Source organism: Homalodisca vitripennis, chromosome 3 (genome assembly GCF_021130785.1).
Source record: "Homalodisca vitripennis isolate AUS2020 chromosome 3, UT_GWSS_2.1, whole genome shotgun sequence".
Taxonomy (NCBI): domain Eukaryota; kingdom Metazoa; phylum Arthropoda; class Insecta; order Hemiptera; family Cicadellidae; genus Homalodisca; species Homalodisca vitripennis.
In genome coordinates this window covers 68607556-68626384 of record NC_060209.1, presented here as the reverse complement: position 1 = coordinate 68626384, position 18829 = coordinate 68607556, and the positions used below count along the sequence as shown (strand labels likewise).

The following is an 18829-nucleotide window of genomic DNA, read 5'->3' as shown; positions in this document are numbered from 1 at the left end:
AAAATACTAGCTATTAATTCCAAATACTAGATTAACTGGTAAAAGTAAACTCGGTGCGTTAAGAATTTTGAACGGTTAAGAGTATACTTCATTTAGTTTTATATTAAAGTTTCTATAAAAATTTCAAAGTTTATTAACATTTCTAACATTTTAAATTGAAAAACACTATTTTTAAATTGTTCTCAGAGAGAATTACCGTTTAATTAATTCACTTTCGTAAAATACGTAAACATCTCTGTACTGTAGTCCTAATTATTTTTCTTGATTTTGACAAAACCACTCGCCCAGTAAGATCAATTTAGGAGCTCGTTAATAAAATGAAATACTCCTGTTCGCATTAACCGTTTACCATATTTTAATTTATATGGATATAAAATATCACTACAGTTAAATTTATTATTTAATACCCATTCACCGTTTATAGGTATTATGAGGTATAAATACGATTAGAAGGCAGTTTACGTACACAAAAGGGCTGTAAAAACCTTAACGCCGAAATATTTTAGGAATTTTGCATGACTCATAAACAGAGTAAGTAGTAACGCGAGAGGATTACACCCCAACTAAATAATCTGATTGACAAAATCACAAACCCAAGTAGAGCTATCCACCTGTCAAGGGATGCCCGGAGGCCGTGAGCAGCGGTGGTTGGGGAGGGGGAGGAGGATTACTGCCTCCCCGCGCTTCGACAGGAGACTATCATTTTTGACGTCCCCCATCATTAGTAGACTTAAAGCCCCGCACACAGAGGGGCTTGAATGACACAATAGAGAATTTAATAATACTATACATGTTGCTAGCACGCATTCATTACTGGTGAGCGGCGACGCAATCCAGGAGGCTGTGGAGAGTTGATTAGTGGATCATCTGTGATATCGAGCAGGCCGTGATTCGATTGTTACTAACAATGCCCTCAGGCTCAGCGCGGTGTGGTGTATAACATCATTCTTCCCTTACGGAATCGGTAGACGCACCCTCAAATTTAAATGCATGTACTTTTTTAATGTAGTACAATTAGTTTAAATGTTAAGATTACATAGTTGTGTTTCATATTGTTTATATAGTGACTTTTCTTCTTATTTAAGAAGAAAATTTGCTTTCATGTTTACTGAATTAACACTATTTTTTTTACTTTGTATTTTTAATAAATAAAAAGCCTTGTATATTTGTTTTTATGCTTTATTCATAAAAATTTCAACTATGCTATTGAGCATTTTATATAAAAAATAAATAACCACATATACTAAAACAATTATTTATTTTTAGTATATAATTACAAGCAACTGGACTTTTGAACATAAAACTGTCTTATAATTAATTTATCAATAGAATTACGTTGTCATTCTACCATTATGTTACCAAATATTTCGTTTCTCGTGTAATCGTACGCATTAAATAATTCTATTTGGAATAAACTCGTTATGAATGATTCAGTCCACGAAACAAATTGCTGATAAGAACTTAAGGGAACTGAATCTGAACTGGCTGAAATCGTCTTTTTATTTTACATAATTCTTGTCAAAACTGGAATAACAGACAAAATCTAGTGCAAAGGTTAAAGTAAATAATTGCGTATTCATCACAGCCAGATGCTGTTCCACAAGCTACAAATCACTGTTTGACTTATTGTTCCTTCATCTTCGCGTTTGTGAATTTGTTCCAAAATTTGTCAATGGACAATTGTCTATTTCAATATTACGATTATAACCATGATCAGTCAAATTATACATAATAATAGAAAGCTGCAAAATGTAACCGTCGTTTCACTTATCCGGTTCATAAATTCGATGATCACTTTGATTTAGGCTAATTACATTAATTATGAATGATGATCATTGAGGCGAGATAGCAATTATTTGTAATTGAAATAGTGAATTTATTCATAAATGATTACACACTGATATAACTTTTATCTCGTTCTGAATATAACTGTCAGTACCGTGGCTAGTGAGCAGGAATTGTTTAGTACTTACAAAACATTAAACAATAGCGTCCAGTTCATTACTTTATCACTATAAAACATCCCACCGCGGTGTTCTCTTATTGACAGTACTATAATTATAATAGAATACATACGCAGTATAAAATGTTTTATACAATTTCCTATTTGCCCGACCTAATTAATCAGAAGTGTTAACAGTTCAGACATCAGTAAGAGACGCAAACTGTTAAACTAACATAATTATGTTACACATGTGATCATACACATCTAAAATAAAGTCAAACTTATCATCGCTTACGCAACAGAAAATAACAAGTTTTTAATGTTTAATGTAAATATTTTACTCTACATTCAAAGAATTCTATGCGTTTCACTTTCTCGTGTCATGACTTTAACAAACACATCAATTCACGGCCGAGGACTCTTTTAAACCCATTTCATTTCGTATTCGCACTTAAGTCGGCAATTATAAAACCGCTCACGTCGCCAATAAAACGGGCCGGAAGGGGGTGGGGAGGGGTAGAGGGCGCTTCTCCGTGGCACTATAAATCGCGGGCAGAGCCAGCCAGCGTCGCGACGTCGAGGGGCGCCAGGCTGTGTTTTGGCGGCGCCGGGGATGACGGACGGTAGCGGCATCGCGGGAAACTGGGCCAGCAAATCGATATAAGGGAGATAAGAAGTGGGATAGTGCAGACTTAGGGGAGCGGGTGCGACGCCTGCCTGTCGCTGCGCTACTATTGTGGGCGGTATACGAGTACATATGATTTTCATTTCTTCACGAAACTGAAATGGGTTTATGTTATGATAATGTATTGTAAACGTGGAAACTTACTTTTTTCACTTTTAGTGTATGAAAAATTCCATCAGGTACGAATAAAAACTTACTGTAACCACCAGTTTAAAGATTGATTTTAATTAATTAATAATTAATGTCGCAATCTCTGTACTTAAGTGACTAACGAAAGTCCATCCGTTTTCAATTAGTCAGCACTAAACGAGCGAAAAGTGATACAAATACTCACATTTTATCTTCAATACATTGACAATCTCATTGTTATATGTTACAAAAGGTATAACACAACGTTTCGAGGATTGGAATGTATCCTCTTTGTCATGTGGGGGAGATATTCCAGTACTTGAAGAAGAGGATAGATTCCAATACTCGAAACTTTGTGTTATACCTTTTGTAACATATAACAGTGGCAAATGTACGAAATCCTGTTAGTCTTTCAAACATTCTGCTAACAACAAACTTTAAACAGTAAAACATTGTGTATCTTATATAAAGTTGTATACGCAGCTGAATAGAACTTTGTTTGCAATACGGTATAAAGCGTGATTAGAATTTAATATCGTCTTAGGTAAGCTTTTATTAATCCATCCATCTTTGAAGTTAAAGAAGTGTAGGTTAATCTGCATCTCATGCACACACCAATTGCTAAGCTTCTTCAGTAAAGAATACGTGCCGTGATTCTTTGAAAATTTTGATGAATCTTAGCCGCCCATACCCACTCATTATTCATTTCTGATTAGTACTTAATCGAAAAGTTTTTAATTGAAATACCTTAAGTATATATTGAAATACATTCATTAAGTTAAGGTTCCTTATTATTTTATTCAGTGATATATTTTAGGTTAAACTTTAGGATATTTGGAAACGATTATCAAGTTATTACTATTTTGTGCAAGGGATTTCGGATTTCACTCTTTTACAACCAGTGGGTAATCTCTACTAAGGTCCACTATGTCAGGAGGTGTCAGTGAAAAGTTTACTTAAACTTATCTAGCAAACATAATTAATCTGTTACGTGTTCCACAGCATAAAGGATATCGGACAATTCTGCGATCCTTTACATTTTGTGTTTTATAATTTGTCTTGACTCTTGACTCTAATTCTAATTGACTCTTGAGCTTGTCATGTCAGTCTAAAAGTAGCTGACATAGCGGTAAAACTGGGGCACATTTAAATGACACCTTTCTCGCTAATGTACTAGTAGGTATGGACATCTAAGAAGATGAAAAGTTTTAAACAGAATTTAAGTAATCCACAGATGCACCAATAATAAATGTACTTTAAAAGTATCCATTCCGAGGTTATCCTTAAATATAGTAACCACGTTCGACAATAATCGACTGAAGAGCCTCTGATCCTGCACAGCGCAGGAGTAGAAGGAAGGAAGGATCAAGTCTCTCAGCTCGTGTTTACTATTCCTCAGCTCTCGTCTCTAATGGAGGTCTCGGTTTGATTAAGAGATCACCCTAATAGTCCATTACTTACCATCGCCCTGTACGAGATTACATCCACACTTCTCCATTCTTTAGACATTAAACGTTAAACGTTCGCCCTTGATGGCGTGTAATTGATTTAATGTTCTTGACTTATTCAACACGTCTTTACGTAAATTTTTACGTTAGCAATACTCTTAAAGAATAATTTGACTAAATATCAGTCGTCTTAAGTAAATATTTTTAAATGATTTAAAATACAGTTATATTCTCTAGAATATTTCGCCTGAATTTAAATTTTACTAGTAACACGTTGCACGACTTAAATTACTTGTAGCCTTGATAATGACTTTACAAGTGTCAAGTTTAAAGACGTAATTGCGTACTTAGAATGCAAATGGTCGTATTCGGTAAAATAAGTAAACAAGATTAGTTTTACAAGTATGACGATGTTAGACCTAAACTACTTGGTAATGGTCTACAATGTAATAATCGTATTTTTGACTAAGCAAAAGATGAATTTGCATGATATAGTGATTTTTGTAATCTTTAATATTATAGGTAAAAAAATTATTCACCCATTGCATGTGATATTTTCTGCTATAGCTTTAGTGCCAAGCAAGATTATAATTGGCTAATGAATAATCCTATTTTTTGGAACTGTATTGCATTTTGTGAAAAAAATGTATATATTAAATCTCTAGAGATTAATTCACAAGTATGGTGTTGTAAAAGACCTAAATTGCTTCGTAATAGCATATGATGGATGGCTAAGATGACTTCATGATAGTGAAGAGTATATATTTGTAATGATGTTTGCATGTGATATATTTTGTTAGAGTATTTGTACCAAAAAAGATTAAAATTGGCTAATAAGTGAACATATTAGAATTTTGCATTGGATTTTGAGAATAAATTAAAACCACTAACATGACCAATCTTTACATCTTACATTTTAGTAAAATATAAAGTAAGAGTTTTAGTGCGATCTCGGATGTTGAAATCGTTTTGAAGGGTTTTTGATAAGTATAACTAGGAAGGAACTCAGTTAAAACAATGTTCACATAAATATGTTTTAAAATTCAATGAACAAGAAAACGAGAAACTGAAAAGTGAATATTTATAATAAAAAATTGTGTAGTAGCTGTGATTGAACTTTGCGTTTGTGTGCGCGCACATCGACGATGCAGTGCCAATCTGTTTATTTAACCAAATGGATACGGAGCACTTTGAATAATCCTTGAATGTTATTCCATACGATTGTCTCATTTCAAAAGCAAACAAGGTCTCTCTTCAGTTCCTCCCTCCACCACCACTCCATCAGGGGATCTGATAATCATGTCTGACTTGATGGCTGACCAATTACCCAAAGATAGTAATCAGACAACTCTTCAATGTGTATGTAATCAGTGGTTAAACATAAAAGGTATATATTCTAGAGGGTGCAGCCATGATGATATTGTACTCCTAGAGATCAAACAACAACGTAAGGTCAACAAGATAAGTATCACATCATCCACATTGGCCGAGTGAGGTATCTACTCGTTATAGACCACGGGATTCTTGGAGAGAATACGCCTTAGATGTCCACAGTTTAAGGGGTCGTGATTCTAATCGTACAGACAATTAGAATAACTAAGAGGTGAGGAAATAAGTGACTATCAGAGGTTCAGAGATAGACAAGGTTAAACATTTCATTCAATATTACAAGTGTTTGAGAGTCGATTGAACTGAAACAGTTAATATATTGTGTTTTGAATTTTACTACATATAAGAAGGTAAGATTTTGGTACCTTTCTATTTCTTTCGACAAATAACCTGACGGGTTGTTATGGTTTCGGAGTAAAGCGACAAGGGTTGGTTCAAAAGCGTTTGGCCAAATTAAAAACCCCTCCAGTGTATAGCTATAAATTAATATCCTCCACTTATACACTACCGACACTGTTAGTCTGACTGCCACTCCTTATTCACTTATATCACTAATACAAACTAATTAAATCAAGTGTTACCTTTCCGTAATTCTGAAGAATATTCTCTTGAATTAAAAATATCAGCAGAGCAAATGATGTACCCGTTCACATTGTTCTTAAAAATAAATTTAAGTATGGTATTCGAGGTTTTTCTTCTTAAATATGTTAATATGTTTTTTACTGATTTAGCTCCATTTGTTCAAATCTAGCATACCAGACAAAATATCTTTCTGAATTTTCTGTGATGGGTGTTCAGGATTCAGCCGCAGGCTGTTCGTATATGTTACATAATATATATAGAGGTCTAAGTATCCTTTAATAGACACATGATTTATTTTATTTGTCAATGACGTATTATTCTTAAATAACAGTGACATAAATATCCACTTGCATTGAAAATATTTCTTTTCGACTAGTTCTTAGTTGTCACATTTAGTTTGTCATCAAAATACTTGAGGTATATTCGTAGATCGTACTAATATTTGTACTTCTTCATACATTTTATCTTCATTAAAATGTAACTTCAAATTCCAAATTCTTGCTGTAAAATATATAAACTTATGTGAAAGATACATATCTATATTTAATTTAAACATATAAATTTGTCTTTATTATGAAATGTTCAGATCAAGACTGATACAATAGTCTACAGTTTCTTCCTAATGGGTCTTAATCTTCCAGAAAAAAGTTCTTAGGATCGTTTGGACCGTTGTGTAATTGACCAACTGCAGTAATACAACACGTGTTTCTAATGACCGGGCCTAACTAATGCCTTCCAATTATTACCACTCTATCTATCACCAAAATTAAACAACAGTAGTTTCCGACAAACCCACTAGAAGCGCCTCTAATGGCTTACCAATAAAATATCTTCGTACATAGCATGCTTACTTTCAGCTCACATACTTATCAAAGTACATTAATATTTTATTTTTATGTTTGCATTGTTATATTAAACTTATTAAACAATTAATTACAACGCGAGTGTTTTTAGTCATCAGTACACACGTCAGCCTCGCTACAGGGAATAGGTGCACTCTCCGCCACTTCCAATCTCAACTAAGGTTAGTGTTACTCACGCCAAAATATTCGTTTTATATTTCCTTGATACAGTTCACATCCAAGAATTTTGAACAAAGTTTATTAAATATACTGTAGCTTTATTCAAACCACTAAGAAACATTAAGAATGACGTCTAAGTTGTTAGTAAGAAGGCATTGATTTAAAGGGGTTTGTAAAGAATATTTTAGCAGTAATAAAGACAGGTAGCAGTTCGTACAATATATAACCTAAATGTGACCCACATATAATTGAACTATTTTACGTTTTATAAAGTATCTAAGACTTACGTCATGGAATATTACTATCTAAATTACCGACATTGAAACTTAAAATTAAAAATATTGCAATCTCAGACCGTATAAAGCCTTATTTCGAATTTGAGTTAATAGAACCGCTAGAAGACCCAAATTAAAACTTTTCGTAACCAAATTTATAGAGACAGAATGGTTTGTGCTTAAAACTATGATAATTCAATTATACCACTAAAGATCATTGATAACTGATAGAAGTGACTGGAATAGTGAATAACAACGGACTTTATAAATAGTATGGATAACATTACAATTTGATAAAATTCGATATTAATTTATGATGAGCCCCCAAATTCGATATGCAGCCTTTCCAACTGGTATTGTCTACAATTTCCATTTGTATAGCATAAATTGAACAGACACATAAAAGAAAACATTGATGCATTACGGTAATTAACACATAATAAGAGATAACTGTTATTGCATCTGTTATTCAGTAACCTTAGTGGAATGCCACTAACCTATTTCACGTTCCAGATTTTAAGCACAAAATGACATCGGCGGTGTTATTTAAGAACGTGATAATGTCCTTCTCTATTCCAGCACGACCGCACTTGACACACGGGACATGAAAAATAGCCTTTCTCTTAAAGTTGGAGTCCATTACCCTAAGACCAGCCACGTGACTCTCCCCCTACCACGTGATTCGAGTCACAATCACTCTTGTCCCGGCACGTGAGAGCTCAACAATTGTCGGCGTAGCTGTGAGATACGGCGCCCTAATAACGCGCTTACGGCTTGGTTCCATCTCCTCTTACGGAACCTGTATTTTAAATTGGTCTCTAATTTATTTGCTTTGTATTGTCCAGTAAATCGATGTACTATTATTTCTTAATTAAAATTTAATGTCGACAACAGGTTGTTCGTCTACTGTAATATTACGTGAAGTAATTTTTACAGAGAGAAAATGAATAAAATAATACTCAAATACAGAGGAAGAAATGAATTACGGTTATAGATTCTACAACAGGCACACGTATAGTACAAAACATCCTCCTAAATAATCCTTTAAGTTTCATAAACGAGTAAATAAATTGTGATAGAGTAGACGTGTTTAGAAAAATGCATTCTAGATTACTTTTGGTTTTTGAGTTTTCTGTCTTTTTTTTATTTCAATATAATAGTGATAGAGGTAAAAAAATAAATTTTACAAATTTGAAATTCAAAATTGGATTATTTTTCTGTTTCTTTACCCTAATTTCAGTAATCAAATAAACATTTGACAATTTTTGAGAAAAATAAAATTGAATTTAAAACAAATAAAAATGCATTGTTGACACAATCTTGAGGTCCTACTTTAGATCCATTAGTTACAATGCAGTTGCAAAGGTAAAGAATTACAAAAACTACAACAAAAAATCCGTTTCATCGTCCAAAATGCAAAAAGTACAGTTAAGTTTGATTATTCACAAACATTGATTTAATTTATCGTTAACTGCTGTTGATTGGGAAAATAAACTATTTAACTTTTGGAGGAAAACCATTAAGGTAGGTCGAGATACATCTTAGAGATACAAAATTGGATGTTGTTACATCAGAAACTATTCACGGCACGAAAAGGCGTTCTTGGTAGATGCTCTTACTTCGACCAGATAGGCTGCTACTACGGTGGTGGTTGCATTCTTACTAATGTCTCGTTATTTATATAGTTTCTTCCTAAACGATCAGGTTAACTTGAAAGATTTAAAATTATCTTCTTGTCTTGTTACAAACATAAGTAATAATTATAGTGCATCTTCTTAGTAATTACTGAATTGAGTCTTTTCACTGTCAATGCTATAAGCTAAGTCTTAAAGTTAATTTGATGTGGAGTAGTGATGGATCGTAAAAAATAGTTTCGTAACTTGAGAAACTAAATTTAACAGTTCATGTAAATTTTCATTTGATAAACCTAGTGATAATTCATCAAATAATTCGTTCTTACAAAGAAGTAGCCACTTCTGCAAAATAAGCAATACCACCATCTCATTAATCATTTGAGTAGAAGGGACTGATGAAGATAATTAGTAGCTTGACTGTGGTAGTGGAGTTGGTGGTAATGTGGTAAATGGCCATGAAGGTTTGTTAGCGGGTAACTTGATAGTGTGGGAAGGCGAGGGGAGGGTGCTGTAGGGGTAGCTTCTCACTCTTATATCTCTCCACTTCAGTGATCGGTCGATGGAGATGCGGTCTTTAATGTGTCAGCCGAGATAGCCTCGTCGATCATCTCTCTCTTTTCTCTCTCTCTCTCACTCTCTCTCTCCCTCCCTCTCTCCCTCCCTCTCTCTCCCTCCCTCTCTCTCTCTCTCACACTCTATATCTCTCTGTGCTGTACCGGTTACTCTCAATTGTGGTAGGACATAAATGTTAAGCGGAAATGATCGTCAAGTACATTGTTATCACTTCTCTAAAAGGTGAACTCGTAATTCTGCACTCCATTTAAATTTTTAGCCTCGCAATGAAATGATGATCTGGTCTCATTATTGCCATTAAATAAGGGTCTAACTTTCTACAAAAAAAACAGTTTAATTCTTATTTTGGTTTTAAATTCTGAAAAATAATTTTAAATCAAGTATTTAACAACTCTGTCTAAAATAAATAAAGAAACTGTTACACCCACCACACAAGCTAAATAATTTCAAAATGATAAAATTAATTTATATCAATATTTTTCATTGTTAGTGCTGGTGAATCTTAGAAAAGGAACAAAAAGTATGAAAATTTGGGATCTTTGAGAAGGGTGAACTCTTAACACTGGTGACCAACTTAGATAAATCATTGCTCAACTCAAGGTCAAAGTAATATAGCTTTATACACATCCATTATTACTGGGTGTAGTAAACAAAATTAGTTCTGCAGATAGGTTTGTTGTTTACACAAGGGTGACATGGCGAATCACGCTGCCGCGAACACTATTAATGGAATCAATAATCAAAACAGAGTTATCAGAACTCAATTTGGGGCACGCTATGTTTTAAAAGCCCCCACCCCGCTCACCCAACGCGGTGCGAGGCATGTCATCTCCATTAGACTGCATTAGTAGCCCTGTTTTATAGCTTGGTGATAGAACAGCATGGTCTGACCAATAATGTTTATAAAAACGGTAAACAACGTACCTTATCGATTGTATCCCTCTAAGCGTGACGGATACGAGTGACAGCCAAAGTCATCATTGAGTTAAAAGAGTAGTTTTATAACTATACATTTATAATTACACATCCTTAATGACGTCGTATTATATGAGTATCCACTGCATTTTGGCTGTGATCATCAAAAGCCATATTGTCTTGAAAACTAATAATAAAAAATTATTAATTCCAATGAAATTATGACACCAAGTGGTGTCAGTAACGGGAAAGTGAATAGTTTCAATGCCCACATAACTTTTAACTTATTCTTCCAGCCATAAAAACTTTTACCGAACGATGATTCACTGTGTATTTTTTCTGGATCGTACGAGTTCACTATGCGTAGGCCTGTTCACCAACTCACCAGAACTCTCCTTTTTTATTTCTTTATTTAAACAATAATAACAAATCGAATTTCATTGCTAAGCGTTTCGTAGAATAATAATAAGTAGGTTTGAATAAATTATTTTCATAACTACTCTAATATAAGGTTATGAATGTAGACCGAAATGTTTAATTTGGCGATTCCTGTATTGAGATTATTTCGCATTGAAAGCCCATTATAATATAGCAATAGTACAATCCTACATGTTAGCTAAGAATTATATCGATATAATGGTCTAATATTGCAATTTCTTCCTCAATCACTACTACAGTGTACATTAGGTTTCCTTAAATATATCTTAACCTTGAAGAATTTCTTAATTTTACACTTGTACTTCTAGAATTTTAGTGAGACCTATTCAGACCCTTTCTAAAAGAAAACATTTCCTAATGCATACGTATTTTTTTATTGAGTAAAACATTTAAACAAAACTTTCTCTTGTACCACTTAATGAACTATCTGTATAATTTTACAAATTTAATCTTTAGCATAATACCTTATCCATATTAACATGCTAACCAAAAAACTCCCAGCGTCATTAAAACACACATGATAATTCTCGTATAGAATTCGACTTGGGTTATATCACTTAAGTTCAAGGAATTTCACTTGTAATAGTATCGCTTACCACCTTTAGTATATCTGCACATCACGTTTCTATGAATAAATCTGATCTATATTCATACTCTGGTCAGTTTCCAACGTCAGGCAACCTCTCACTGACAGCTTGATTAACCCTCTCGGAGGTCAACCAATTACCCTTCTACCTCCGCCTTCACCAACCATCATCTCCTACAACACCTGGCGCTTTAACAATCGTTGCTTTGAAATAAATACAGTTTCCAATAATTGAAGGGAAAAAGTAAATAACACCTGATAATCATCTTTATAATTTATATGTATTTCTATAAACGATAAGAATTTCCTCTTATCGTTGTCAACATAACGTTTGATGTTGTATCAGTACGTACTGTCACATTTACTGCATTTTTATAAATGACAAGGAAATTGAGCTATAGTCTGTTCATCGAGTGATGAGAGTATGCCCCACCCACAGCGCGGCAAGCCTCTGGGGTTTGTGATAAAGTGGGAATTGAAACCTGGAAAAGTCCACGTAAACTGTGCGAATCCCGAAAAGTGTGATGCATCCAGCTCAGAGACGGTTACGACCGCATTGCATTTTCCTGATAAAGATATTGTCATGGTAGATCCACCAGTCGTATCACTGATAAAACGATTAATAATAATATACAATCTGAAACAGTTTAGGTAGTGCTGCTGTTGACCGCGTGTGAACCGGCCTGTCATCATGTCAAAGCAGAAGGGCGCGGCACATCACTCTCAACACTCGGTGAATCGACTTTTATTGTTCTATAACAATAGTCTCGTGGTAACACCAAAATCCAACAGGATGAAATATATTTCGTTTAAAGCATGTAGAATACTAGTTGATGTGTTTTAAAACCAGATGATCTTATTAAGATACTAAATGCTATTTTTTTGAGTTTTAAATTTAATTATTTTTATATTTATAACAAATTTCAGTTTCTTGTCTATTAACATTTTTTTTATCGTAATTCAAGTACTAAGTCATTTAAAACAATAGGCCTCTGACGTATTCTTACATCAATATTTCTCGAGAACATTAAGTTTATATTTTAAGCTTATAGAAATACAGCGGCGTCAATCTTTTTCTCTTTTAAGCCTTAGCTTCAGCTATGACAGCTTCGATGTACACTGATTTATTTTCAAAGTACACACACTGTTTCGTGTCTTTATATGATTGGCCCTCCCCGGGATTTGAACGCGTGATCTCTTAGTTAGAGAGCCGAGACTATAACCATTAGTCTACGGAGGAGGGCTTAATGTTATATAATCTATAAGGAAGAGTCCTAATATGAAGCAAAAACAGCTGTAGTGAAACGATTATATTGCGCATTATGGATCAATGACTTGCTCCGCTTACAGCCCAGTGAATTCTGAAATAAATTAGTGCTTAATAGCTTGTAGGCTACATTTTCTAATTCCACCAGCTTCGTCAACAGTGAGATTAATAAATCATTATAGACTCAGAACAATATTTCAGACATTTATCTTTATGAAAACTGATAATATGGGATATCGATTTACGGAGAACGATGTAGTAAACAATATAATTTTATTGTAGATTTTGCTGAGCATTCACGGTTCGTACTTAGTTTCTTTAGCATTCTTTACTTAGTTTCTTTAGCATTCTTAGTTTATTATTTTTATTGATAAATTATTTTAAAACCAAATATTTTTAGGACTGTTAATATAATTGATTATTTATCAATTACAGGAATAGAACAAATGCACTAACAATGTCAATATCATTTTACTCTAGTATTGTAAAGTACAAGTTTAACTTAAAAATGGAAGACTCATAATTATAAAATATGATGAGGCAATGTCCACTTTTTTATCATGATTTCAACTCTTTTCCATATAAAACTCTTGCAGTCTCTTTTTTAGTCGATGGCTTTTTACAATTTTACTTTTTAATTTTTTTATTTATATAGAACACAATGTGACAGAAATCTTGGTTGTTTCAACGGTTATCTTTTTACTGTGCATCTACCAGTTTTTCGTTCACCTGTGTAAATGTATCTGACCAATTAAAATATACAATTAATAGTTGCCAACATTATTTGAATGATTTATGTTGCATTTGGATGGAAATTCAGTTTATGTGGTTTGACAATATTTCTTTTATTCAATTATAATATTTATTCCATAACATGTTAGAACAGCATGAACATTCATGAATATATATATAAAAGGACTTACTAACAATTTGTAACCATTCCTACCCAAAGCCCAAAAAGTACTATGACTTTCCCGAGACGACCAACTACGCACTATGTGTGATGGAGGGAAGAGGGGAAACTCGGCAATAAGAGTATTTACAGGCGACTGCACGCAACTGATAACAGGACTGGGATTGGCCAGATTTATGTCTTCATAGGCGCCCTCTACAGACCGGGCGAGACTGTGTAGTTTTTCTAACAAACAGCCTTTGACAACATTGTGGGTAATAATGCGGGTATCTAACAATTCCCATATATTTCGTCAATTGAAACAGTTACCTAATTCGGAACTCTACCAATATGGAAGTTTACACTGTAAAATGCATTTTAAACAATCGATTAGTATTGAGTTGGCGAAAAGTCTACATAAGTCTAAAAAGCATCAAAAGTCATTTAAAAGTATAGCATTCAATAATTTAAATTCCTGGTGTTATACCTTGAATTCTAACTATACTGGATTAGCTTAGTTTAAAATAAATTGATGAAATTTTTATTTATTTGATATTTTCTCCTTAAAAGTTAGTCTTATAATAATATCTATAAAAAATGAGAAAACCAATCTTGAATGAAATATGTAAACACTGTAGCATATTACAAAAATGTCATAAATTGTAATGGAAATTAAAAAAGGGCGATACTTTAATATTGTATAATGGAAATCAGTCGTGTGTGAGATTAGTGACCATGATTACTTAAAGTTAAAAAATTATTAGGAGCATTTAAACTCTTATTCTTTGGAAATTTAAAAGTATTACAATAATATACTTAAAAATTTAAGCAATTACGGATAAACCACCAAACAATTTTGTGGAAGTAAATGTATGCAATATACAAATAAAGATATTGAAAAATTCGGAGACGGGCTTTATGGGAATATGTAAAATCTGGTACAAATAGGTCCTTTTGTCACAAATCGTGTTTTTTCGAAGGCCTCTTTAATTTTCAATAAACACACGTTTTGGTTACAAAACATCTCTTTCAGTTCTTCGTACTAAATTTATTTTTGAGTTACGTTTTTAATAAACCTCATACAAAAATGTTTAATTCTATTTCGTATCCCAGTTTTTGAACGTTTATACGGCCTGACTCTATAGACATCATAGTTCAATTATAAAGTCTTTGAAAACAATAGACCACTAACCTATTCACACATTTCTCATTTTCTATAGATTACTCAAGCGCATTAATCCTGAGAAAGTAAATTCAAGGGTGAAAAAATTTCGGTTTTCGTCCTTAAAATAATATACTAAATCTATATGACTAAACTTTTACGTAACGGTGGCCTTTCACGATTATTGTATGTACAGCAAAGGATTTAAAGCTGCTGGTATAATTCCAGTTTAATTGTTATCTAGTTTAATCAGAAATCGCATAGGAAATTCCCTAACGTCTTCCATCTCGACACTATGTAACTGACCGGATGTTTATGACAAAAATGATGATACTCAGTCACATCAACGGTGTTGTGATTTATCGAAGAACCTCACCAATTGTTATTGTCACTTTGTCTTCTGTTTCCGAGTTAGGCCACCATCCTTGCTGGAACACATTAAAATTGACCAGAGTGATCTTTGAAACCTTAGGATATAGATAAAAAATAAACCAAAAACACGTTGTATGTACCTGCGGAAGATGCCGGACGCCTTATCCTTAAGGACGGAGAGCGCCCCTAAGGCGTCGAGTCCTGGCATCGTGCGACCCTCTCAGCCCCTCAGCATCCTGAACCCCGGCACCTCATCCTTAACCTGGAACATACAGAGAACATACGATTTCATTCAGAATTCAACTTGATTCAGGCTAAAACTTAACAGAGAGATTATTTAAGGTAAGAGTTGACATGAAAATATTTAATAATCCACGTTAGATGAGTGTTTATATAGAATAATTGATAGCAATGTACTTATTTGTTCTTATGTGTTATTAAGGAGTCAATTCGTAAAGAGAGCGGCTGTTGAACAAATTTCATCAAAATCATTCAAAAAATTTATTTTTTAAAATTGCAAAAAAGTTTTATAATTTGATCATCTGCAACCTGCCGACGCGTTGTGTAAAATTTACACTGAAATGCTATATATATGCTTATGAACCCTGCAGGTCATAGATTAATTTAACGCAAACCAACACAACATATTCAATAAAGCGTACCAATTCTGTCTTAATATGTCCAAATTAATATATATACTTTAAAAATAGTGAGATATTCGTTACCTCAATCGCTATTTTTCACTTTGATACGAAATTCTATAAAGCTTTCAAAGTTGATTCTTTTTTCAATATTTTTCAGCAAAGGTTATAATGTAATATAAATCATTATATTAAATATAAATTTACAAAGAAAAAAATTACATCATTGGATACAAAATGTTTGAATGCTTTGAAAAACGCTGATATTGATTTAAACAAACCACCCGTTATTCCAGAGATACAGAAGATACACGTTTAGCAAAGTTAGATATTCTACTAATTATGTTTGGATACCAGGTCATATTGGAATTATAGAGAATGATAAGGCAGATGGTGCATATCAACACGATAGTACCTTAAATGTGTGTTACAAACCATATTGTTTTGACATGTTTTTTGAAATGGTAGAGAACTGTAGCAGAAACAATTTTTAATCTATATTTGAAGAGAGACAATATATTTATTTTTAAAATATAGCTTATGCATTCAGTGTTTGTAACACATATTGTTATATTCAACGACATAAGATTAAGATTTTGCAAAATCCACATTGTGAGTGTGGTGAAGAAGGTCAAGTATTAAGCATTTACTTTTTGTAAATTAACAGACGAAAAGTGTAGAAAATCCCTACATAGCGCATAGGTTACTTTAAAAATTGAATTTCCAGTGTAATTTTGCCGTTATTACAATCAAATTATGTATACATTTACCTACATTATAACTTTATGGTTCAGAACCTTTTTAATTATTTATTGTTATTTTAAATTTAGTTGGCTTTCATATAAAATAACATTTATGTCATGATTTTATATATGTCCTGTTTTGATTTATGTATGTACATGTACATTTTGTAAATGCTGTTTACTTTTTTGTGGGCCTGTCATGGTTTCTAACCAATAGCCGAAATTAAGTTTTTAAAATTGTTAGATTATTACAGTGGAAATTCTTGAATTTATAATTGTATTGAGTAAAATAAAACTTTCAGAAACGTAAAGAATATCTTAACTTAATGAGAGATTGTTTGCTGTTACTCACACTATTTACATTATCGCCAGTCGTAATTACATTTTATCTCAAACTTTAAGAACGTTTATTACGTTATGTGGTAGGGATTATTGTGAACATACTCAGGAATGTAAAGGAAAAATTAGTCTTTTCTAGATATTTGGGAAAATTAATCACAGTAACCATACTTTAAGAAATTGTGTAGCGTCTCTCTAGAAATAAAACAAATCCTTTTTTATTTTTGACCTAAAATGGTTGAAATAATATAAAACAAAATTCTTCCATCACTTTCATTTGATACTATAGCTCCACAATCAGTTTAAAGTTTTGTGATTACATCAAACATTTCTAGATTATTCTGGGTGTTACTAGTATGTGTCTACTACTTTTATTTTTTAAAACAACGCTTATCTAGAACTTACATGTGGTTCAAGTACATTTCCAAAAGTACTGGTTACATTTTGTCACAGAATGACAGATAACGTGTAAAATTGTTGTTATTGCGATCTACAAATTTTCACTTATTTATTTTTTGAACATATTTTGTGTCTTTGAAGTTTATATCTATTAGGAACAACGTTAATCAAATTAAATCAACGTGGATTGGTTGAATATTTTCATATAAGACCTCACATACATCACATATGACCATAAAACTTTTTATAAACTTTTGAAAATAGAAAGAATTTTAATAAACATATTATGTATAGTCAATGAGGCGAAATGTATTACTCTTGAAACTGTATGTCTTGTGCTTTTTCAGGTTTTTACTTTAAGAACATATTTAAGAGTCATCTAAAATATGTTTTTGATACTGTGTGATAATAATTATTAAGCAATTCATAAAAGTTTCATAAATATACCAAATTAGAACGTACGTTGCATTTTAAATAAAGTGGATTCAATTAGCAATATATCTGTATTTAATTGAGCAGGATTTTATACGCAAAAAAAAAAAAACAGTTTTAAATAGCGATTAAATATCTTATTTCCTAAACTGAGACAACATTACTTTACATATTGAACATTTATAATTGTAAGACACACCATGTGGTGTAGTGCTGTATGATTGGAATTTAAAACTATTATTTCACTAAAATACATTTGATGCTCATCGTAACATTTCACAATTGATTTCGAATTCAGACAAAAGGCACTAAAAAACGAAATAAAATAAAAGCACCTAGTAAAGTTTTTCTGACGTTTTGTTTTAGAGTATTGATTTGTTGAATTCATTGTCCGAAACTCAATGGGTGGTGGGTGTGCCTTGGAAACTCTGCCCCCTCCACTTTTGACAAAAATTTAGTGTGTAAGTCTCTTCTCGTCAGCACGATTTTCAGTTGCAATATTCCATCCATTTATATTTTTATTGTAGTACCAAAATACTAATATAATAATAATAATAATAATAATAATAAAAAAAATTGTTATTTGATATAATAATACACTCTGACTAAAGTAAGATGATTTTAAACTGCCCTATACAAATACGAATAGTATTTAGATGAGCAAGTTTATTTTAGTACTGAATCAAATAAAGTTTGAATATTTATATTATTAATATATCTGTTATATATTTTCTAGAATGTCAAACTGTTCGTACACCAATTTAGGGGCAATCAATATAGATACCGAATCAGCAACATTGCAGCAGCATCTCTAAGTGATAAACGAGTTTAATAATTAAAAATCACTGAATGGTATTAAAAAATTCAGAGTCTTTATGTAAAGTAATTAATTTCTAATATTTTTAACATGCATAAGACATAAAACACTAGCCGGTACTAATAACAGAGTGTCGTCAGCATT

General features: G+C 32.5%; 1 protein-coding gene across 2 annotated transcripts in view; it reads right to left on the bottom strand.

Moving 5' to 3' along the window:
• LOC124357032 (vesicular glutamate transporter 1) overlaps window positions 1-18829 on the bottom strand; it is a 132387-nt gene that overhangs the window by 105845 nt on the left and 7713 nt on the right. For both annotated transcript variants that reach the window (XM_046808408.1, XM_046808409.1), the window contains exon 2: window positions 15455-15576. In XM_046808408.1, the coding sequence (XP_046664364.1) occupies window positions 15455-15522 (68 nt within the window). In that variant the 5' untranslated portion in view covers window positions 15523-15576. The remainder of the gene's footprint in view (window positions 1-15454; window positions 15577-18829) is intronic.